The 23338-nt window shown below is 45.4% G+C and overlaps 3 protein-coding genes and 1 long non-coding RNA gene across 5 annotated transcripts in view; 1 reads left to right on the top strand and 3 right to left on the bottom strand.

The window, feature by feature from the left end:
* pcxa (pyruvate carboxylase a) overlaps window positions 1–6967 on the bottom strand; it is a 300166-nt gene extending 293199 nt beyond the window's left edge. The window contains exon 1 of the mRNA XM_063203143.1: window positions 5995–6967. The gene's annotated coding sequence lies outside the window, so the exon portion shown is untranslated. The remainder of the gene's footprint in view (window positions 1–5994) is intronic.
* A 101-nt stretch (window positions 6968–7068) lies between these two features.
* Window positions 7069–14822, bottom strand: calm3b (calmodulin 3b (phosphorylase kinase, delta)). Its single transcript, XM_063203142.1, has 6 exons — window positions 14724–14822; window positions 13236–13266; window positions 12984–13127; window positions 12240–12346; window positions 10981–11116; window positions 7069–9913 (listed from the first exon to the last, which is right to left on the bottom strand). The coding sequence occupies exons 1-6, from the start codon at window positions 14724–14726 to the stop codon at window positions 9885–9887; spliced, it is 450 nt and encodes a 149-aa protein (XP_063059212.1). The 5' UTR covers window positions 14727–14822; the 3' UTR covers window positions 7069–9884.
* Window positions 14823–14877: 55 nt separating this feature from the next.
* LOC134452655 (uncharacterized) lies at window positions 14878–17798 on the top strand. Its single transcript, XR_010035495.1, has 2 exons — window positions 14878–14976; window positions 17298–17798. It is a non-coding gene; the product is annotated as an uncharacterized LOC134452655 (long non-coding RNA).
* slc3a2b (solute carrier family 3 member 2b) lies at window positions 17531–22787 on the bottom strand. Of its 2 annotated transcripts, none has more exons than XM_063203140.1 (9): window positions 22671–22787; window positions 21622–21873; window positions 21333–21517; window positions 20484–20654; window positions 20068–20156; window positions 19776–19930; window positions 19092–19434; window positions 18812–18871; window positions 17531–18679 (listed from the first exon to the last, which is right to left on the bottom strand). In XM_063203140.1, the coding sequence occupies exons 2-9, from the start codon at window positions 21834–21836 to the stop codon at window positions 18341–18343; spliced, it is 1557 nt and encodes a 518-aa protein (XP_063059210.1). In that variant the 5' UTR covers window positions 21837–21873; window positions 22671–22787; the 3' UTR covers window positions 17531–18340. The 2 variants fall into 2 exon arrangements, with proteins under 2 accessions (XP_063059210.1, XP_063059211.1); XM_063203141.1 differs by lacking the exon at window positions 22671–22787 and adding an exon at window positions 22302–22644.
* Between the last annotated feature and the right edge of the window lie 551 nt (window positions 22788–23338).

Below are 23338 nucleotides of genomic sequence, written 5' to 3'. Positions count from 1 at the left end.
CATCACTTACACATTATCACTATGCTCATGAATAGCAGTAAACACACCCAAAAGAATGTCATTCACCTGCGGGCACCCACGATTACTGAGGTCAAAGTTGACCAAGTCTGGATCTTGGACATGAACCCTGCATCATGTTGCAACTGGGTCACAGTTTCATGTTACACCAGCCGAAGCTACGGGGTGTTGCAGTAAAAAGCGTCCTCCTTGTGTTCCCATTCACAAAGACATGCAGTAGGCTGCAACTTATTTCCCAACCCTCATCATTTGCGCCATCTTATGACCTTATGCCTCATTGTCGAACTTCTACATTACATTACATTACCCTTAGCCGATGCTTTTATATGAAGCTACTTAGTTATTTACAGGGTATTGGTTACAGGCCCTGGAGCTGTGTGGGTATACGTAGACAGGGGCGCCGCTAAAAATGTTGGGCCCCATGAAAGAATCAAATTTTGAGCCCCCACAATTACAAATGATGTCATCAGCATCCTTCCAAGGGACCCTGTCAGTGCTGTAGGGCCCTTAGAATCTGTAACACCTTCCCCCCCTTCGCGGCACCCATGTGCGTAGGTGCCTTGCTGAAGGGCACCTCAATTTCCCCATAACATAACATACAATGGGTGCATTCCATTACCCTAACTCCCGTCTTCCACCTGTGCTCGATGCCTCGCGCTTCACTGGCGCCTGTCTCCGTGGAGAAAACAATTAAGTTTCCACGCTGTCAGCCTAGAAGCCACAACAACTTTTGGAGGACTTTTCCCCATTCAACATCCTGATTGCCTGAGAAAATAACCATTGAATTGTACCGTACGTATGTGGGATATTGATTTATGCTTCTGTCGTCAAAGACATCTTGCGACATCACAAGGCCACAAGCCCAAGGGAGGACGGGAGTTTGGATAATGGAAATAACCCCAGTGGCTTCCACTGACAGACAGACTAAGTTTACAACTGGCTCTATTCATCCTGGACATCCTGACTTACACACAGCTGCTGCTGCTCTGGCTGACGATGAGTCAGCTGGATCTGCACTGCACTCTTGACACACTAAAACTTGACACACACACAGACACACACACACCTTACAGTTTTCAACTCTATCTTAATACAATGGGAGTGCCAGGACAAGTACTGGTAGGTAGGTACTAGGTAGTCAAAAAGGTAGGTAGTTGGCGACCAGGCCAGGGTGCCGAGTCACGGCATCCCTTGTCATGTTCGTTGTTGGGTAAACAAATTTAAAGTCAAAGCTGTTGTTTCCGTTTTTGATGCAATACCGATTGCATCCATCACGGTTGCTTTCATCGGGACTGCCATTTATGATCAGAATATTCAGCCGGTTTTCCAGTCTGTGATAAAAAACCTCACCAGACACTAGATACACAGTGTGCATTTCAATTACTAACATTTCTCCACCCATCCAAACACACACAAATGCTTGCTTTCATTCCATGTATCCATGTACCATTAGAGAAAGGGCAGGCATGATGTCAGAAAGACAAACTTCCAACACTCCTCGAACACCCCACATGGGTCGCCCAGTTCCCACCTACAAGGAAAACTGACACTCCGCACACCACACCACACCAGCAATGGTAGGGGGACACCAGGGAACCCCATCTGAATAGCCCATTGGGTGACAGGTGTAGATGGAGGGACTAGGGTGGGGGGGTGGAGGGTGGAAAGATGACAGGGTAGGACAAAGGGATCAGTTGCCCTGGGCCCAGAGAGAGAGGGGTGGCCCAGAATTGGGTCCCCATTACATTGTACGTATGGAATGGGGTGGCCTTTCAGATGATCTTGTCCCGGGTCTGGCCAAAGCTGACAACTACCCTGGGTATAGGGGTATAAGGGCCACCATGCCTTTCAACAAGTCACTCCTGCAACCCTACCCGGTTATGTCACTGCAATGACACCAGCGCAGATCCACGCAGCTCGTGTTGCACCACGCATTCGTCCAGCTGCGCAGACCATGCAGCTGTCTCGATTCATAAACCCTATGCCATTGCCAACCAGACCCCACAGAGTCTAAATGTAGAGAAGCATGGTGCATGGTGCATGAAGCATGCTGGTGGGCTGCTAGCCTAGTATGTCATTTCCTCACACTACACGTGGCTGGCCGTGTGGAGAATACACTTCTCCCTGTTGAGTAGAGTCTGCTGAGGTTTGAAATGAACATCTCTGCCTGTAGCCCCATAATCCATAATGCTTGCCGTTCCACCAAGTGGAACACTGCAATAGCCATTGAAAAGTTAACTACCATAGTACTACACTACTATGACATTACACATGGCCTTTAGTAATGAACTATGACTTGGTCATTGCCATTCTGGTAACAGCAAATTCATAACGCTGTGTCTTAATGAGTTAACCAACCTCTAATGTCTGGCAGTGATGACTGCAATGAGCTTGACCAGAGCACTGCTGCCTATATGAACAAGTCAAATGTAGCTAGCACATGAAGTCAGCCTTTGCATGCATGACTACACTCCCTTCCTCACTAACTGGTACAGAAAACGTTTCCTCAGAGCAGGGAAGCCCACGGGGGGAACAAAGTGGTCAGTAGTCCAGGACAGAGACAGAGTGAGGGCCCACAATTGAATCCTCATTACGTTGTATGCAGGGCTCTAAATTAACACCAGCAAATTCGGCCAAATGCTGGTGAAATTTCAGTTTGGCTGGTAGAGAAGACCAACTTACTAGTCATTTTGACCCATTAGTTAACGTGTGTTTGGCTAGTGAGATTACCATTGACTAGACTAGTCTCGTCATTTTGGCAGGTGGTGAAAAAAGTTCATTTAGGGCCCTGGTTGTATGCATTGGTGGGAGGGCCCTTAAAAAGGATTCTGCCCTGGCCTTGGCCAAAACCCTCATCGACTGTGCCTGCGAGAAGCATGTCAATGGACCAAACTGTCAGACACCTTGTATGAAATGCTGCATCATGCAAGGAGCGGGTTTCATGGACCAGGCAAGGAAAACATGGCAGGCTACTTCAACGCGCACGCACGCACACGCACACACAAAGTGCCATTACACGCCACGCAATAGCAGTGAACAGAGGAGTTGACAACGCTGTTAGTTGGTCTGGTCTCCAACTCTTTCACAGCAGATTAGATTAGAGTCCTTGCCATTTGCAGGCCAGTGTGTCCCCTATCATTTACACAGCACCTTGGACAAACACTGCACAATGTGAAGTGCGGCAACCTTAGCCTCAAGCTCCCAAGGTACTGTCTGCAAGATTTCCCTGGGATTTTTCCTTCCCCGTTGTCTACAGCATACAGGCAGGCACAAACACAAAACAGACAGGCAGACACAGACAGACAGACAGACAGACAGACAGACAGACAGACAAAAAGAGGCACTTCACTGCTCCAGATTCCCGAGGAAGTTCAAATGACCTGGTTAAACTCTAGCTGTGAATGGCTGGTTTGACCACTTTTAACTTGGTTTCAGCTATGCTCTCTTTGCCTACTCTTGTGTTTTCCACCTCAACTATTCCCTTTAAAGCCATACTAGGTAAGCAGCCCTCCCCTTCGGTCACACTGGCCTAGAGGTTGGAAGCGAGAACGTGCCTCATTTCTTTTGACGAGACATGGCCCCTGCAAACCCCAATTGTGTGTGAATATGGCCCGAGGAGGTTGGGAAAGCAAATTCAGACGATGGTTCCAACCTGATGTAGATGAACCACTCAAAAAGAATGTTGAAAACATTATCTTGAGGTTGGGAACAAAAAACAACTCCCATGCAGTATGCAAATGACCTGTTGTGAACCAGAGGGGTGTTGAGTCACCATCACCGTAACCTTTGATTTTGCCCCCACACAGAGGAGTAATTCTCTGGAAGGACCTTCCCAAGTCACCACACAGAGAACGCTACAGGCCACAGGAAGACATGTTGGGACAGAGCAAGTGGGAGAGGAGGCTGCATAATTACACTGCACAGGCAGCGCAACATTATGCAATACCAACACTAGGCCAAGCACGCCAGACAAAACAACAGACAGGAGAAATGGGAGTGAAAATGAACAGGCATAAAATAACTCGTTCAAAACCAGGGTGGATTGTGTATCACTGCCTTTTTTCAGAAGGAGAGGAGGGGTGGGCAAAAGGGACGTCTTTCCCTGAATGGCATGAATGGACTACTGATGAGTGCTGTACATATCAGATGACCGACAAGGGCTCGCCCCAGAGCCATACAGATGGGAGAGTTACGCGATTGGAGGACCAGGAATTAAATGCCAGCTCCGCCTTTCAGCGAGATAAGGGTGTTCCTAAAGCGGCTGTCTTTCCATAGACTCAACATAGAATCACCACATTAACAGCCAAAAATAAGGACTAACGAACTATACTGCGGGGTAATCACCACAAATATGTAAACCATCAACTGTCTCGGTGGTGATAATCCCAACAGTTTTACCATCTGTGATATTAATCTGAAGTTATTACTACGAACAGCAAGTCTTGTCATATTCCATGCATTGCATCGCATTGCATTTGCTGTGTGCTACGCCCACTACTAGGAACTAACACTCGCAACGCTGAGCAGTACTGAGAAGCTAAAACAGCTAATTTTGCTAATGAGGAAGTCGGCCTAAACACACGGCGGAGATTGCCCGACTCTCCCATCTGTATGGCTCTGGCTCGCCCGGGTTCTTGTCCTACCAGTTGGGGGAATATGCTGAAGAGAGGTCTTGGCAAAGGAAAACGCAGCACAGCGCATCATAAAGGTGGAAGTAGCAAACTTGTGTTGTGTAAACAAGAACCCGCATGTATGGTTGTAGAATCAACACGACTTTGTTACAGTTCTTGGGCGAGTTTAAATCACGCACGATGTTCAATATCAAGACGATCTCTTATCTCTGAAACAATGCCACCCAACAGGGAAGTAAACCATTCATTCATGCCAGGCTGCAGTCATCATAACCGCGTGAACTCTGACCCATTAAAAAAATGTTTAGGAATGTGATCGACAACCTGTCCAAATTCACTTTTGCAGATGAATCTGAATTGAATGGTCACCAAGACGTGCCAAAGTTAAGCATTTTATCAGACACTGCGTAATGCGTAATTAGACAAGACGAGTTTTCCCAAACTTGTTACAGATGCAGTGAAGTTCATAGGTCACATATCTCATACACATAAAGCATACAGTGCAATAATTTTGTGCACATTAAAGGGATTCACAGGATAGTTTGTAAACATTTGCAGGTGCATTCTTGGCTTTGATACTTTTGCCATCAAAAGGTACTAGATTAATGCCTTGACTTGACACAAACATTCTGGGCAGCCTGCCACTCTACAGCTGTCTTTCAAGTGGATGTCTGACTCTGGGACAACTTCGACTACTGCAAATTGGGGTTAAGCTTCCGCTTGTTACCTCGTTGAAAATTCAAATGAACACCGTGAGGAATAAACACGAGCCTATTTTGCATCATTGGCATGTTATGCAATGATCTGTGTGCACATGGCTGGGGGGAATGCATTCATACTGTAAGTGTCCATTTATATTTCGTGGAGGGTGACCACACGCAAAATAACACAAATATGCCCACACATCTCTAAATTGGCATGCAATGTAAACACCGTTTCGTCCTTGGCAAGCATTTGGAGGTCATGGTAAGGGTTTTTAGATGAATGTAGCCAAACGCATGGCAACAGCAGACTTGTACACTTGTGTCTGACAATCTAAAGTTAGCTGCAATGGTTCTTGCGGACGGAAGGAGCTAGTTGTCCATTCCAGTCACATTGAACTTCAGCATCCACACAGGTAATGCACGCGTTTACAGCATGCAGCAAGAAGCATCTCGAAAAGGCAGCTGAAAATATTACTTAATCAGACCATCATAAACACTTGCTCCGCGCGTTCTTCATTGCAACTTGGATGGTGACGCTACACAGTCAATTTGGCTAGCATCGCATCCCTGTCTCGCTAGCAAGCAACCTTGGAAAAGTGGACGCTTTTTCACATCAAAGGGCACAAAGGCTGAATACTTACCTTTCCTTCTCTCAGTGACAAGGTAAGGATTTAATGTCCGACCCAGTATCTCAAAGGAATGTCAGGCAGGAGCTAGTGAGACCCAGTGGCTCCCTGTGCGTAACTTTCTGAGGTTAGGTGACGTTTCGGTGGTGGGAGGTGTTGTAGTAATACAGCAGCTCCGTATAATGGGGCCCTATTTCAGTTTTTGGGTTGTGTACATTCAACTAGGAAGTAGTGTGATGTACTGTTTCTTGTATGGTTGTGGCGCAAATACCTCGGAATGAACTGCGCTAAAACAACCGCCGCTATTAATGTCCCGCACCTGTCTGGTCAAACAAAACAGTCGTCTAGCTTGATGTGAACCATTTAAACCCTGGTCAGATGCTTGGCTCACTATCGCCACTTGTTATTGGACATCCATGCTGATCCCTCCTCTCTGGCTTTAGAAACACCCAATATTGCCATCTGAAATTTGGAATTTCACATTTGGAATTTCATAAATGCATGGCCTATTGGTCACACTGTGTTTGGAGAATATGATTGGTGATGATGGAATTTTGCAATATTTTCATGTGCATAATTATTAACCTCCATTCAATCTGAGATGACCAAATGTGTTGCTTATTGGGTGATGCAACGAGGAAGATAGGCAATGATTACAATGTGATTGGTCGAAGACTTGTCAGTCTCTATCCGGGATTCCGGACCCAAAGCGATTACAGTAAGCCCCTTTGTATTCTACAGCCGCTAGAGGGAGCCCTTCGCTATGTGACAAGAGATAACCGAACCAAGTCCTGTGGTGGGACCACTGGACGTGCATGGTGATATTAATTTCTTTCTGACTGTGCATCAACTGGTTTAGTGAAACGGATGTATACAAGACATGTGCAGACTATATAAAGGACATTCAAACGTGCATTTAACGCGTGGGTAAATCTTGGTCTTATACCCAAGATCTAAAGTGTAACCTTAGAAGGCTTCAATTATTTATAGTTCAGCTTCAAGGATAATGTGTGCAAGTCTAGAAGCTTTCCACAAAGGTACACCGACGATTTCAGGGGGGATATAAAACAAAATAGCCAGGAGTCTGGATTTAGAAACACTGGTCCAAGAGTTTATTTTTATTTATTTTTTAGCAAGAAACCAACATGACTTCTGCAATGGAATGCATACCCTCTCCGACAGGACAAGGACGGCAAACTGGTTTAACAGCTTCTGTATAAAATCTGAGACAAACACCATGAACGCCACAAAAAAAGAAGTAAAAACATTCACACAACATTCACAACAAAAAAATCTGGTTCAGATTTCAGTCACAGCACTAGGAGAGCCACTGAAGAGACAGGGAGAAAGGACAGAGGAAAAGGGATGTTTTGGTGGATTCACACTAGGATATAGCAATCAAAATGACAGAAGCTCCACATCATTAAGCGACTACCCTTCCATGCAATTTTTAGCAGTTTAAAATAGGATTGAATTTCCACCTCCAAATACATAAATAGAAGTAAACTTTTTGTTGCTGTAAGACTGCACACTTTGAATGAAAGTCTTTTTTTTCCCCTGCTCAAACCTAGTGGTTCAAAACACACGTCCTAAGACGGCGAGCGTAAAAATTTAGCTAGACAATATCATTTCTCCAAAAAAGGAGATCAATTTTTTTTATACTTGTACTACTTCTCTACTAATTATTCTTCAAAGTTGGATTGTCAAGGACTTGGGGCAGGGGGAGATTAGACCCATCAGTGAGAAAGCTCATAGCGGACATGATGGCCTCTAAGTTTCTAAAGGAGCAGCACAGACAGTCCAGTAAACAGCTGGTTATATTAATCACCTCAGGTTGGGACAGCTCCTGGAAGTTAAGTTCACAACCACCAGAGGTAAACTATTGGTAACCGAAGACCTGTGGTGTGCTTCTAATGCCTTGCGATGGGCAGGATCCAGGGTTCGCCACTAGGCGTCCATTCTGCAGAGCTCAGCAGGGCTGGACCGTGTGCATCCTCAACTGCTCCCCACACAAGTCAGGCATCAGACAGACGAGAGAGAGGATGCAGTGCTGAACTAGGACAGAAAGGAGGTTTGGGGGGGGGGGGGGTGGGGGCGACTGTTTGCTATTACTGCAAGAGACTCTTACCGCAAGAGGGCAGTCTGGTGTGTCTTGACTGCAATGACACATCCACAGATGACAAGAGTGGAGCTGTGGGTTGGTTGGGAACACACAACCTGTGAAACTCAGTGCAACTTGTATACATAACATTAGGTTGGTGCCAAATATATACCTCCAGTTTGCTCGCCATTTTGTTGATCCTGTATGACTAAAATAAGCATTTTGGTTAACTCATGTATTGTGTGTCATTTCAGGCTTCTATGATGATCCCATTGAAGTGTATAGTTGCGTGCGAGAACATGGCATTGGGGACCAGAGTGACAATATCGCCTGATCGCAGATCAATTTGGAGAAAAGGAAGGAATGGTCACAAGCTGAAGCTGTGCATCAGAGAGTGGTACAGAACGAGGGTGAACCTACAGTAGGAGCAGCAAATGGAGGGTCTGTGTAAAAAAGCACTCAACAGGTTAACGGCCATCACTGCATGTCTCTGCAGGGAGCACTAAAGCCATCCCACTACTATAACCGTTTATATGACACCGAGATGCAACACCATGCTACAGACTTAAAGGGCAGAGCATGCTGTAGGGTTGTCAGGCCATCTGTTGGGGGGTGGGGGGGTCACCAGTATGTCAAAGAACGTGATAAGGGTCCAGTGTCAGATTCAGAGGGACCTGAAGAAGTCTGAGCAAGAGGAGCCAATAGAGGAGCCCATAGAGGCTCTGGCTCACACAGACCCCCACTCATCACACCCCTGACGAAGAACATGCCACTGACTTGGATGGAAGTCCAACCACCTCTGTTCAATCACCCAATACCTCCTTTACCAATGGCAACATGTATGTATTGGGACTCCTGAAGAACAGATGACGTTGAAACACTCTAGGACATTACGCAAGGGAGTGTGATGGCAAAGATGGGAGAGGACAGGCTAGGTGTGCAGTTACCCATGTCCGTCTATCGCGGTCTGAACTGTTTGGAAGGGAGTTGGAAACGTGACAAAGAGTATTTAGAGTGACAGAGAGAGGGAAGCACGGAGAGAGAGAGAACAAACAGGCAGGGAAAGAGAGGGAGAGAATTCACAGGCAGGCAAAAAAGCACAGAAACATGCTTACTGGAGAGAGAAAAAAGAAACAAGAGAATAATAATAAAGCATGCATTGCTCTTGTCCATGTACATCACGCTTGAAAAATATTGGTTGCTCAACACCTCCACTATACATATATTTATATGCTTGTGTGTATAGATTCATATATAAATATTTCAGGTTTGATCATTGCACAAGTTACATCTGTCTTTATGGGAAATGTTTAAAACCAATTTGGAGGATGTAAAAAAAAAAAAGAATAAAAGAAAAGAAAATCCTACATACTAAAAGCAATTTTGTGTTGATGTATGAAACAACATTCTAACGTAATCCAAAATGTAGCAGGCTGATTCTGGTGGAGATCTGGAGGGATCTGCGCCAGAGGCGGGTGGGTTCCGGGCCACTGGTGGCCTGAGCGAGATCAGCGGCACGAGGAGATTAAGCAGGAGGAGGTTGGGGAGTGGGGGGAGATCAGATGGAAGGGGGCAACCAAAAGCAACACGGATGAACAGAAAAGACTGGGCGCTCTTTGGGAAGGTGTGGAGGAGAGAGGAGGAAGAGAAGGAGAGAGAGGCAGAGAGAGAGAGAGAGAGAGAGAGAGAGAGAGAGAGAGAGAGAGAGAGAGAGAGAACATGGGCTGTAGGTGGAGAAGATGAGGACAGTGGAGGGTGTTTGGGCCCACTGTTTGGTCTGCTTCAGTCCTTTCGGCTGCCGGCTCTATTTCGCTGTCATCATCTGTACGAACTCTGTGAAAGAAAGAAAACCAGAGCAGAAATGCATAAAATATAACAGCAATGACAAACACAGACACACGTGTCACTAGTTAAAAGCCCTTAATCCTTCTCTACTCGATAACATTTAATTCCTTTTCTAGTCGGCATAAAAACTGGCCAGTCAAAACAAACTGCTTCATTCTAGAGAAGGAAAAAAAATCCAATTTACTTAAAAGGCAAGTGGTAGGGCGCAGGTATGATTAGAGTTATGATTGTATGGGGGATTGTATGATTAGTTCTGATACACAGATGACAGTTTTCACCCCAGAGTAATAATACCGCCATCATTATCCAAATCTCCGCATCCACAGCAGTCTATGTGGGTATTTGCAGCGCGTTGTCCAAACTACCGCTCAAAGAAATGGTTTAGTAGAGGATGCAGGATGATTGGGTATTTTAAGATGGCACGCAGGGTAAAGGGGGAAAAAGAACCACTGAACATCCCTGTGGCTAAAAAAGGAAAGGGAAAAAAACCCGTCCAACTCAGTCTCTTGATGGCGTGGTATGCGCAAGAAGCGCTCAAAGGTGTGAAAACGATTACTGCCACCAATAACATGTGATGGTGATGATAAAACCACATCCGGTGATGCAGAAATAATGCCGTGATGCAGAAATAATGCCATGCTGCAGCGGTGCTGTGCAGACATAAAAATCAAGCTTTTGACACGTTCAGAATTTGAGGCATGACATTACATGACACCTGCCAACCAAACTCCATAAACCATAAAAAAGAGCAGCACAAAACAGCAGCATTCCGTGTACAGATGTAAATGCAATGACCAATTCAATGACAGCAGTCATGGCCTCTCTTAAGTGTTAATGGTGCGAGACCGTGGGTGACAAAACCCTTTGCAGTTGACACACATTGTTGACTGAAACACACACATCCACACCTTCGTAGTTCAGTGGACTGAAACACACACTCCTTCATAGTTGACAGGCACACACACCGGTCTTTGTAGTTGACGGACACACACTTTTGTAGGCGAGTCTCACACATACACACATAAACGCGCATGCACGCGCACACACACACACACCTTCGTAGTTGACCTGTCCGTCTCCATCAATGTCAGCCTCCCGGATCATCTCGTCCACTTCTTCATCGGTCAGCTTCTCCCCCAAGTTGGTCATCACGTGACGCAGCTCAGCAGCACTGATGTAGCCGTTGCCGTCCTGAAAGTACAGGTAGAACCATGATCAATACATCCAGGGCCGTTGACAGCTTTGGCCGGGCCCAGGACAAAGTCACATGAAAGCCCCCACCACCACCACCTAAAAAATACAATGTAATGAGGACCCAATTCTACCTCATTTTTGTAAACAGACCAGACTTTTACTAACTAGGCTTTGTACACTTCGATCTTGCAACTAAAAAAAAAAAAAAAATCGATACTTCATAACTGCATGCAATACCTCGATAACGATATTTAGAAATATTGGCGAGTGTTTTTCTTGTCACTAATTTGTCGGTCTGTGTGGAGGACGAGGCTTTGGTCACGGTGGGCTTCTTGCACATTTGTTGACATTAGGCAAGTGATTATCGCAAACATGTGAAACATTTCTGTGCAGTCCAATTAAGTCATTTTCGCGATACACATATCGCCACTCTTGATATCGCACTTTCGATTACATTTTCAATATATTGTGCAGCCCTACTTGCAACTGCAGTTTATATAGTCTTAACTGAAGTTTAAACACCTCAATGTCCTCTAAGGAACAAAATGTAACAAGAGATCTGATAATGCATAGCTGAGACCTGCATCTGGCATGACTACAAATATCATGTTAGCGGGAACTAAGTTTAGCCTGGGTATAACTGAATCAAGTTCATAAAAAAACAAAACATTTCCACATATTTTTGGGGGGGCTTTTCAGGCCTTTGTTGGTGTTTATCAGACAGGAAAGTGATGCAGAGACAGGAAGCAAGTTGGGAGAGAGAGACGTGGAAGGGCCGGCAAAGGACCTGAGCCGGGAATTGAACCCGGGTCGGGCACATAGTAGACAAGTGCCCTACCGTTAGCGCCACGGTAGGGCCAACATTCCAGTTTCTAACTCCACAAAAACAAGGCAGAAATGTGCTTCTAGTACTGCCAATAATATTAAAATTGGAATATTCCCTGCATGTAACTGCAGTCAATGCGCACACAGAAAATAACTTCCATCCTTGTCTTAACTGACACCTTCAGGTGTTTTAACACATTTCCAGCAGATGTCACACCTTCCACCAACAGACACACCTTCAAACCTCGTCAAAGCTCCATCTTTTTCATCGACACAAACGCGTGCGCCTTCTCACCTTGTCAAACACACGGAAGGCTTCTCTGATCTCCTCCTCGCTGTCTGTGTCCTTCATCTTCCTGGCCATCATGGTGAGGAACTCTGGGAAGTCGATCGTGCCGTTCCCTAAAAGGCCAGACCACGTGTCCAAACACAGGTCAAAGGTCAGACAGGGGAATGCTGGGTGCAACACATAATCTACATCAGTGTCTATATGCAAAAGCTCTTATTAACCATGTACCGCTATGCGTGCGGTAAGAGGCATCTAAGCGCATCATCTTAAAATAGCTACAAAAGCCAAATCAGTACATTGTTGGCCAGATTGTTGATATTAGGGAAATAAATTACCAATAGCGAGATGGCAAGCTAACGCAAGGGACACATACAGGCGAAACGAGCAAAGCAAAGAGTCGAAATTCAGTGCTCCATTCTGACAGCTCAACCGTCATCAGGTCATCGCAGAAAATCAATGGAATGAAATAGTTATGCCGTTTACTTGATTGGCTGACGCAGGCGAAATCTGCTCTCATTTGCATAACACTAAACTTGGTCAAATAATTTTGCTTCGCTCCACTCCTCTTCATTTGCCTTCGCCTCCCTCATAGGAATGAATGATGAAGCTTGCTTCGCTTCGCCAAATTCACGTCAATGTGTCCCTGGCGTTAGTTAGAGGCTGCACAATTACTCTGTGTGTGTGTGTGTGTGTGTGTGTGTGTGTGTGTGTGTGTGTGTGTGTGTGTGTGTGTGTGTGTGTGTTACCCACCGTCAGCATCCACCTCGTTGATCATGTCCTGCAGCTCTGCCTCAGTGGGGTTCTGGCCCAGCGAGCGCATGACCGTGCCCAACTCCTTGGTGGTGATGGTACCATCTCCATCCTTATCGAACAGGGAGAAAGCCTCCTTGAACTCTGCACAGAAAGGGTGAAAAAACAACAACAAATCAAACATTAATTAGCAACAGTGGTTGAAGAGAAGTGGTTAAACAAAATTCTATCATCCCAAAACGGCCTGCTTACCAGCAATCTGCTCTTCTGTCAACTGATCAGCCTGAAAAAAAGAGAATCCCACTTTAGTATATTAACCACCTGTTACTACTAGACAATAATCATAAGTTATGATGTACCAACTGTTCGACAGTCGTCGTTGTTATAAAGTACAAAACTAGCACTTTTCAATCAAATAGGCTTTAACAAGGAGCATAACCTTGCCACTAAAACCAATGACGCAGACGAGCACCAACTGAATAAAGTGACACACAGGTAGCCCATACTAGAAATGAAAAATGCCGGAGACAACCTGCACATGTCGCATATAGCTTTGCGTTCTTCAAACTTCCAGCTGGCAGTCAAAACTGCCCGTAAAGGAGTTCTAGGGATCGATCATTGACGCCTGGGCTAAAATTAGTCCGCCTTGCACCACATTTGCCGCAATACTGGACCAGTAAGTGAAAGCGCCCTAGAAACGTGCCTGCTGCATTACTACATCCGAGCTACCTAACGTGGTTGAAATGCAACCTAATGAGAGGCAGAAAGCCAATGAACTATCCAGAAGCCAAGGGTGGCTGCACAATTTCTACTGGACATGAGTTGCAGATTCCTCCTGGCAATGAAGTTCATTGACATGCAGCTTCGCTACCGGCTGAATGCCAACAATTCCACCGGCAGGGTGGACGCTAGCTAGCCCACTATTACTTTTTACAGAATAATGGGACACCATAGTGATCAATTCACAAAGCCATACAGAAGGAGCCAACCCATGATATGTCATATAGCACGACGCCAGTATTGACCAAATAACTGTAAATAGCACGACCAATAAGAAATATTTATACAGACAGTCAGCTGTTAAAAAAAAGACTATGTGTGGCATACGGGAATGCGGAATATATGCTGCGTTTGAAGGTGTGGAAGGGTAACCAAGGAAGTTAATATTATCATACCGACAGGTGTGTGCTCAAAAGCAAACGTTGTTCTAGAAAGATAACACTAGAGGGAATTTGATTGTCTACTAAGGCTAACGATGACTAACCACTTGTTTCAGCATACACCCATGCACACGTTGCTATAATCTGAAATACACATTTACGTTGATCATTACGTTGGGTGCGCCCCATGCTCGACGGAGTTATACTCGCTAATAGTAGCTAGCTCTACACAGCTTGTCCACAACGATAAAAGCTCACCCAACGTTAGCAAGCTAGTTATGAAGATCACTGGCTCTCCAATGGATGTGCCGATTTAACGCCCGTGTTTAATTTTAGCGAAGAATGTCATGTTTTAGTTTATTATGGTTTTCTGAGTCGATGTGTATGTACAGTGGAATCTATCATCAAAAGCAAATTGACGGGGCTAACGCAGTTAGCAATCGTTATGCTTTTAGCCAGCTGAGATGGCTTAACATTAATATCAGCGTCCCAGAAAGCCACCTCTAAATGGGACTTAATTTCCCATCAACATCGTCAATTGAATAGTGAGACAACACATTTAACGAAAACGTTCTCTTACCATTGCGTGATTTGTCTGTGTGTCTGTGTATCTGGCCTCGTAAAATGATTTTTTTGACTGCTGGTCAACCACTGTACGTAGCAACGACTGCCTCGCGCCTTGTTGCCTTGCGTCTCTCAATCGTTAGGTTGTGTATCACTCCGCCGGTGGATGTCAGGTTTTCAAACGCGACGTCGCACTCCCTAACAACCTGCTTGTCACAGTGGTGTCCCTGCGCATGGAAGAGGCAGAACAGAAAAGATAAAGGGAATCGGTTGGTTCATCACCCTCATACATTTTTTTGTGAAATAACAAAAATATTTCCGAGCCATCAATGTATAAAAATGACATGCCCTCACTTTATTTCAATGATACATTTACTTATAAGTTTGAATGAATCCGCTGGGTGGTTGACAGATTCAGATTCCTCTTGTCATGTGACCAAAGGGACGCGATTCGATTGGTCACCGACCACCTGCAATGCGTCAGGGAGTCCTTTTAGAGCGGGTCTGCTTAAAGGGACAGGACATATTCAAAGAAAGTTTTGCACACTAGCATTAGATACATTGGACCTGCCTGGCGCTTAGTTTTCAGGGATGGAAAAACTGGACTTAACTGACAGGGTGAATGTCCTGCTTAGATTTTCCTCCTGCTTGTGCTCCCAACACAGGTGATTTCACTTATTAGCTATCGAAATGTGGGTTTTTATTTTCTGCACCCAGTTGTTGCACCTCTGTTCATTTTATGTGATTTAAAAAAAAATAGTTTTTAATGCAGAATTACTGGGTAAAGAGTAAATATCAGTGGGTTTTTTTTGTTTGTTTTTTACCACATACAGTCTGCTTCATTCCTTAGATTTGCACCAGATCTTTCACTCTGTCAAGTCACATCTGGCCTGCCAGGGTAAGCTAGTAAGCCTGCATGACCCTCTCAGCAGCCTACCAAGCACTGTTGTGGATAGATTTATGAGAGAAACGTCCAGGCCCGCAAGAACAAGGGCTGCTAGTGAGAAGAACCCTCAGGAATAAGTGACACAGATAAGAGGCATTGCACGCCAGAGCACAGGGAGGAAGATGAGGAGAAAGGTGATCCGGTACCTAGGACCCTAGGCAGTAGCAGAGAGAGAGAGAGCCTGTCGGCTGATGGTCTGCTGCTGATGGTGGGTGGGCTGGCAGCAGGTGGATGGGTGGGTGGACAGTGAACAGATCTAATGTCTCTCAGCAGTGTCCATTACACACACGTGTGTGGAGCCCACACATATACACTGAAGAATGCACAAGCACACGTGTGTGTGTGTGTGTGTGCACACACACTATGGCTATTATTAGCCCTATTGTCTGACACAGGTGCACGTGCACAGACACACAGACACACAGACACCTTAAACCAATCAGGCCTATAGCTACGCACACACACAACTCCATTACGTCTAGCTTATAGTACTCACTCACTCACTCACACACACACACACACGTAGTGAGAGGTGTGAGAAGAATCTGAAGGCGTCAGTGCCTCATGCATATGTCTTTTATGTGTGATGATCACCAACAATTTTGCACTGAAAAGTTATCAAAAATAGTTTCCTCTTTTCATAATGTCATATGCGACGGGGGGAGTGACAAACTGGTCAGATGTTCCAGGCCCATGTTAGAGAGGGGTTTTTTTTTAGGTGAGTTGGTCCTTTCAAATGACTATGTCTGTCCTAGGCCCAGCCAAAGTAGTTAGCGACCCTTGTCATATGCCAGGGGTGAGAAGCCTTTTTTATTAAGTCCTCCAAAGGCTGTACTATGACCACAAACCAGAATTTCCCCCTGCACTATATTGAAGGCGTCCACCATTGCAATAGACCCCACCTTCACTAGGTCCTTTGGAAAATATAATTTGATTGTATTGCAAATAAGATTGCTTCACAAAACATGTCATAATTCATGTGAAACTGCATGGCATTAAAATGGTCAGGGGCCGGATAAGACAGCCTCAAGGGCCGTAAATGGCCCACAGGTCATAGGTTCCCCGCCCATGTCCTACGCACTGTGGCTCCCGTTACACTGTACTACAATACCACAGCCGTTTGAGCAACCAATGTTTCAGCCCGTCATTGTGCCGTGTCAATGATGGCTTGCGTAGCGGATTGTCACACTTCCCTACTGCAAGGGACTCACCTTATCGGTTTATCTTGACTGATAAAAGTTTTGTTTTACTCAGTAACTTTGTTTCAAAACCCGAGAGAAACCCGAAAGAGTACATTTACTTTAAAGAAAAGTCATAGAACTCTGCAGATGTAACTTTTTCTACTTTTGGCTACGTCAGTACACAGCACACTACCCACTTTAACTTCAGGCGTACTAGTCATTACAACCGATTAAATGTCTTCTTTACTGCAAGATACAGTATACTGTCTGACATGTGTTGCAGATAGAATACCATGGTCTTAATGCTTTTATGTACTTTATCAATAGGAAGAAGCATCATGTTCAGACAGATGGCCACTGAAGTCCAAAAGTACAGACTAAAACAACATTTTATCCCCACTCTACAATTTTACAATTACAGTTTTTTTTAAAGAAATTGTGATTCTGCCCATTTGCTTTGCAGGGGAATCCTGCTTTCCGAGTCTGTCGTGACCACCAGAGGAAAGTGGTAAACGCAGGGCAGCCATGATGCAGGTTCAATCCCCACCCTCTCCATCTCCAATCCCTCCCTCAGTGGTAGAAGTGCCCCCGAGAGAGGCAATCCACACGCTGCTCCTCCAGGGACTGTGACCAATACCCTGTTAGATATGCAAGTCACTTAGGATAAAATAATATGTAAAATAAAAGACAAGAGCACTTTAATGAGTTTGTTTCTTTTTATTCTCCCTCCTTGGCATTTTCATGCAGGGTTTTGTTTTTTCAAGAGAGGAGAAAACTGGATTGCATTAGCACATGACTGAGTCACTGGCATATTTAATTTGACATTGCATGGTGGACGAGGGGGGTGTTTGAATACATCACCAGAACATCACTTTTGGCCAAACTAGAGACAATATTCCACAAGAGCAACCCACGATTCTTCAAAACGAATGACTTCAGCTGTGTGGCACTCGCCTTCTTAAAATGGGCAGTCTGGACTAATTTAAAGTTGACAGATTGAGCGGGTCTTTAAGAGGCAGTATGACGACCCAGTGGATCGATTAGTTTGGACATGCCCAAAGTCTTCCACACCAAATAGAATACACTACCACAATGGAGCAACCATTGAACAGCCCCCCGGGCAGTTAAACAACAATGGAATGTATAACACAACAGTACATTGAATGTGCAGATTGAGATCTACGCCACAACTGAGGTAACACCGTTGCAGGTGGGGGATCGTAGTTGTTTGAGGATAGTGTGCATGGTTCACAACAAACATTTTGCCAAGCATCAGCTTTTTCACAACATTTAAAAAAGGGGGAAAAACTCAAATAGTGTTTTAACACAGTGCATTGAGTAGTTTTAAAATCAGGTAACATAAAACCAAAACCAAAGTAACAGAATGCCCACAGTACAAAAGAGAGGGGGGAAAAAAAGGTACTTAAATTAAAAACGAGGGGGAAAAAAATCCTGCATGTCTTCATGCTCCACCATAGACGCTAAAAACAGTGGTGTTAAAACCCCCTAGCCCAGGTAGGGCGTCTTCAGCAACACGGCCTGGCCCGCGGCCAGCTTCAGACCCTGCAGGTCTACCATGTCAGAGAGCGTGGAATCCGTGCTGACGCACACCTTGGCCTGCGGGGGCAGCTGCTCGTGCTTCAGATTAAAAGTGGCCTCGTCGGGCCCCCAGTTGAAGACGGCCGTGTAGCGGTCGCTCTGGTCCCAGCTGCGCAGGTAGGCCAGCGTGGAGCCGCTGCTGGCCAACGGGATGTAGTCCCCGTGCAGCAGGGAACGCTCCTTGGAGCGCAGCTCGCTCAGCGCCTTGAAGACCTTGCGCACCGACAGGCGCTCCTCCATCTCAGCCTGGAGGACGAGAGGAGAGAGACAAGGAAGGATACAATGAGGTGACAAAGATATACATATATCTACAAAAGTGCAGAAGTCCCATCATGCATAGAGGACAAGCCATTTAGATTGAAGGGGGTTGGGGTTTACCTTATCTGTTCCATTCAGTTTCTCAGCATCTTCATCAGAATACCAGACCATCTTTGGGGACTGCAAAAAAGGGAAGACTGATTTCAACTGCGGTACAATCACTTGGGAAGTGACACCACATGTTACGTGTGTGCGTTTGTACTTAGTTACCCCATTTTAGTTTTTAAACAGTTTTTAAAAAGGCATAACCATCAATTATGTATGCTACTTTATACCTTAATTTCCCCTGGGATCAATAAATGATACTCTACTAGTTAATAATAAGACACTGGTGTGGTACCTTGCTACTGGCCGTATCCTCCAGGCCGATCTCGTCGCCGTAGTTGAAGATGGGCGTGCCGGGCAGAGTGAACAGCAGCGTCTGGTAGAACTTGACGGGGCCGCTGCCGCTGCTGCCCAGAAGTGTGGCCAGATGGCCCTGCTCGCGGTCCGAGATGCCCCACGCCAGCTTGGTCTGGTTCAGGGTGCCGTAGAGCTTCTCCACCGCGTCGGCCAGCAGCTGCCCGCTCTGGTTGGTGTTGGCGGCGCGCAACACGCCCGAGAGCAGCAGGTCCACGCCGGAGCTGTTCAGAAGAGTGCCCACCTCCTCGGCCGAGGTCTTCTCAGTCACACCGAAGAGCGCACTTTAGTGAGCGGGAACAAGAAAGACGTTATTATTATATGTGTTATTATTATATGTAATAAACAAAATGACTATTACAATACAATACACACACACAAAAATTAACCAATTAGTTTCAATGGCTGGCCCTTGAATTTACAATAAAACCAACATCAGAAATGTTCCATAAAGCAACCACCACTAGAGAGCGCAGGCGAGCTACTGGTGCATGGATTAAAATATCCACTAGATGGCAGTATTGCACAGCATTAGATTCCACACAGTAATGCTCTCGCCTCATCCATTGCTTGACAAGATTGAATGTATTGCATTGCAAGACACAGGGTTTTCCAATTAGCTCACCTTCTCTCCTTCTCCTTGCCCTCTTTGTCTTCCTGGGGCTGTAGCGCAATGGTACGGATGTCATCCCACAGCGTGGAGTTGAGGGAGAACACCCTCTCAAACCCGGACAGCTTAAAGCCATCCACACCTTGCTTCTGCCAGTGAACCAGGGCCACCTGAAAAACACACAATTCCCTCTGGATTAATAAATGATACTCTACAGTACATAGAAGGTACAAGAACACGAGTCACATGTTACATGGAGCTAATCACCACGGTCCTAATTCTCAGCTGAACACAGGAAAGGTCATACCTTGAGCTTCTCAGCAGCACCCATCAAGTTGTCAAACCAGCGCTGCTGCCCCTGATAGTTGGGGGTCAGGTCCAGAACCACCTTCATACCTGTAAAGAATGCAAACCAGTCAGAGACGTTCTGCTACATTCTAAGCCCCCTGCTCCCAGGAGACTCTTGCTCATTTCAGACACAGAATTGCGTATTTAGTCATTGGTAAATATCATCATCACTTTTTTATTATTATTATTATTATTATTATTCATGTCCACTTAAACATTCCTCCATTGATCAATAAGCAGGTTTCCCAAAGCCCCGCCCCTGCACAGGGCTGGTGAAAATTATACAGGCTTTCCTAGCCAGTGTGAATCAAATGCTGCTTCATCAATGCTAGTTTTACGAAAAGGGGAAGGAGGAGGAGGAGGGCTAGGACTCACTCTTCTTGTGAGCGGCCTCGAGCAGGGCCTTGAACGGAACCAGGTCCCCGGACACAGCCATGGAGTTCAGGTCCAGCTCTGCGATGTCGTCCGTGGGGGCTTTGTGGATGGGCCCCACCACCAGGCCCTTCACCTTCAGCTGGCTCAGAGAATCAACCTTGCCCTTAAGGCCTGGGACAAAAACATCACATAAGAACAAAAGAATAATGAGGAGTATGTTGCAATAAGCACACAGAAACCTTAAAAGTAGCCTCATTCATTGGCCGGTTCTTTACACTAGCCATAGTCATAGCGAAACGAAATTGAGCAGAGGTATGAGTGTGGCAGCAGCCTAGCGGCGTTAAAAGCAAAGAGTTATGAAATATTTAAGTATAATTTAATTTTAATACAAGTGCCTCCTCAAAAAGGCTTCAGAGAAAATATGTACACCTGACTACAGTACAAACTCATTATATTGCTCTTAATCATGTGAACTATCTGTACAGGACAACAGTTAAGCAAGGACATAAGGAGTGTAGGGCAGGGGCCCGTGTCTGGTGTGGGAGGGAGGGGGTTGTAGGGTGGAGCACTGTGGGTACCAGCTTGTGCTGGTTCAGTAGCCATAGGCTGAGTCATAAGGCAGACACCATGTGGCTTTGTGTGTGTGTGTGTGTGTGTGTGTGTCCAAATCATCGGGGAAGCATCCCACTAGATATCCTGAAGACAGCCCTCACAGTTCCCATTGATGACCTTTCCATTCAGCCCCTTTGTCAAAGACAGACTAGTCTGCATACTCAAAGAACCCTCCAAACCGCCCGATCTTGGACACACATGATGTGATCCGATGTGATGTGATGTTGAACCGCTTACCTTCCAGGTCATTCGAGAACGCTGCCACATCGCCAATCTCATACATTGGTCCTTGATTCCACCAGTTCATTTCCGGGAGAGGTTTACAGCGGGGAGCCTGGATGATAATGCCGATAGCCCCGGCAAGCATCCCCAGCCAGCCCAACCAGAACAGAATGAGCAAAGCCCATCGAGTCCGTACCCAACTGTGGGGCAGAGAAATGGTAATTAGACACAGTTAACAACAACATTAAGAGGAATTTTGAAATGGGACATTTGAAAATTACGCTCAAAAGTAATCATGACTTACCCAGGGGTGCCAGCCACTTGAATGAGTTCATCTTTAGACAGCCCGGTGAATTTGCTCTCCTGGTCTTTTGGTATCGTCAGAGAAACCATGCCATTTTTCTCAGTCACGGTCGGAGAGCTGGCATCTCCGTTCCCTGTATCTCCACCGGTCATGGGTTGCTTCTCCTGGTCCACTTCATTCAGCTCCACGTCTTTCAAGTCCACTTCAGTACTCATTTTGGTCGTTTCGTGTGCTCTCCCGACAGGCTTCAAGCTAAATGTCAAAGAAGACAACGCATGGTCGTTTTAATGCGGAACTGCAGTAGCTAATCAAGGCATGCGCAAAGCAGATACGCAGAAAATGGCAAGTCAGGGATCCCATTGCATCAGCATTGGCGGTTCTTCCATCGCTCACGGTCACGACAGAATACACGTGTCGGAAGAGACCGTCATATCTGATGCAAAGCTGATCGCCGTCATATATAGAACTATTGTATTATTTCACAATGGATCGCCGTTGCCAACATTGTTTTGGATGTCTCCAAGATTAATATTGCATGATGCATCGTCAATAAATAAATCGGGGGAACTAAGCAACGCATTTTCAATTCACAACAACAACGATACTGTAACAAAACCAATCGTCTCCCATATCACATCATTCACCCGTTAAGAAAATGTATATAGGCCTAGTTATATTACGTTAGTCTATGCGGGGGAATAAGATTATTTTTTTAGTGTTGCCTGCGCTCTCATCCAAGCAATGGGAGCACCCATGATGCGACAAGAAACCGGATTACTCCAGTTCATTGATGCGCTCGAGAAGGCTAACAAACGAGTGACATTGACCATAACAGAACCAGACACAGAAGGGAAATACGACATCGGCTAAAAGAGAAGATAATAGGCCTACACTTGACCAAGCCACACCACACTAAATATTCCAACATCGATGAAATGAAGTGAAACTGACAAGGTGCAAATGCAAGCGGTCACTAAATCCTTTAAGCTTTTGGATGCTAAACGCATAGGGCCACAAGACGGCAAGAGGGACATTAATGTTATTCTTACCTTTTCAGTTCGTAAATAAAACCAACAAAAGGCACTGTGTGCGTCGATTTTGTTCTTTCAAGCTCCGATGTGAATCTTCAGCATCGGTCACCAACAGCCTTTTTATACTCGGCAAGAATCCTACTGGATGTAACCCACCTCCCATCTTTAAGGTGGAATGTCCTTGGCGTTGAAATTCTTGTGATTGCATTTCGACTGGCTAAGCCAATAATGTAGTTATCACTCTGCTTTTTCGATGCGATTACATCAATAGGCCTATATTCGTGGCCAGGATGTGTTAGATGTGTTTAAATGTCTTAATAGACTATCTATTCCGGTTAACTTAGCCTTGCAGGCATACAGTCCACCTTAACAAACCTATGCCCCCATGTGTTTTCATGTGCTGGCAGGAATCTCATAAACAAGTTGGGGGGTGCCTGCCTAGCAGCCTAGTCTTAGGCTATTTTCAAAGAAAGAACAACGGCGTCTGAAACATGGAACTGTTACAGAGTAGGTTAAACACATTTTGTAGCTTTTACCTGTTTACCAGATAGGCTATACAGAGATGACTACAGAACCTCTTTAGCACCCAATAGCCTGTTATGCAGAGGTTGCAATCCCTGGCCCCTGAAACCTAAAAAATAAAAGTTAGAATCAATTAATGTAGATATGAAATGGTGTCATTAGGC

The sequence above is a fragment of the Engraulis encrasicolus genome, chromosome 7, assembly GCF_034702125.1.
Source record: "Engraulis encrasicolus isolate BLACKSEA-1 chromosome 7, IST_EnEncr_1.0, whole genome shotgun sequence".
In the NCBI taxonomy this organism is placed as follows: Eukaryota; Metazoa; Chordata; class Actinopteri; order Clupeiformes; family Engraulidae; genus Engraulis; species Engraulis encrasicolus.
This window is presented reverse-complemented; position numbering and strand designations above follow the sequence as displayed.

Excerpts from the sequence above, each read along its gene's own strand:
- calm3b (XM_063203142.1), bottom strand. Across the intron at positions 12,347-12,983 it reads CAACGAGGTGGATGCTGACG|GGAACGGCACGATCGACTTC; the intron begins GTGGGTAACACA and ends CTGGCCTTTTAG. Across the intron at positions 9,914-10,980 it reads CGGACAGGTCAACTACGAAG|AGTTCGTACAGATGATGACA; the intron begins GTGTGTGTGTGT and ends TTTCTTTCACAG.
- slc3a2b (XM_063203140.1), bottom strand. The coding sequence starts at position 21,836 with ATGAGTACTGAAGTGGACTTGAAAGACGTGGAGCTGAATGAAGTGGAC. Across the intron at positions 20,157-20,483 it reads CGAGGCCGCTCACAAGAAGA|GTATGAAGGTGGTTCTGGAC; the intron begins GTGAGTCCTAGC and ends CATTCTTTACAG. Across the intron at positions 18,680-18,811 it reads AACTGAATGGAACAGATAAG|GCTGAGATGGAGGAGCGCCT; the intron begins GTAAACCCCAAC and ends CTCGTCCTCCAG.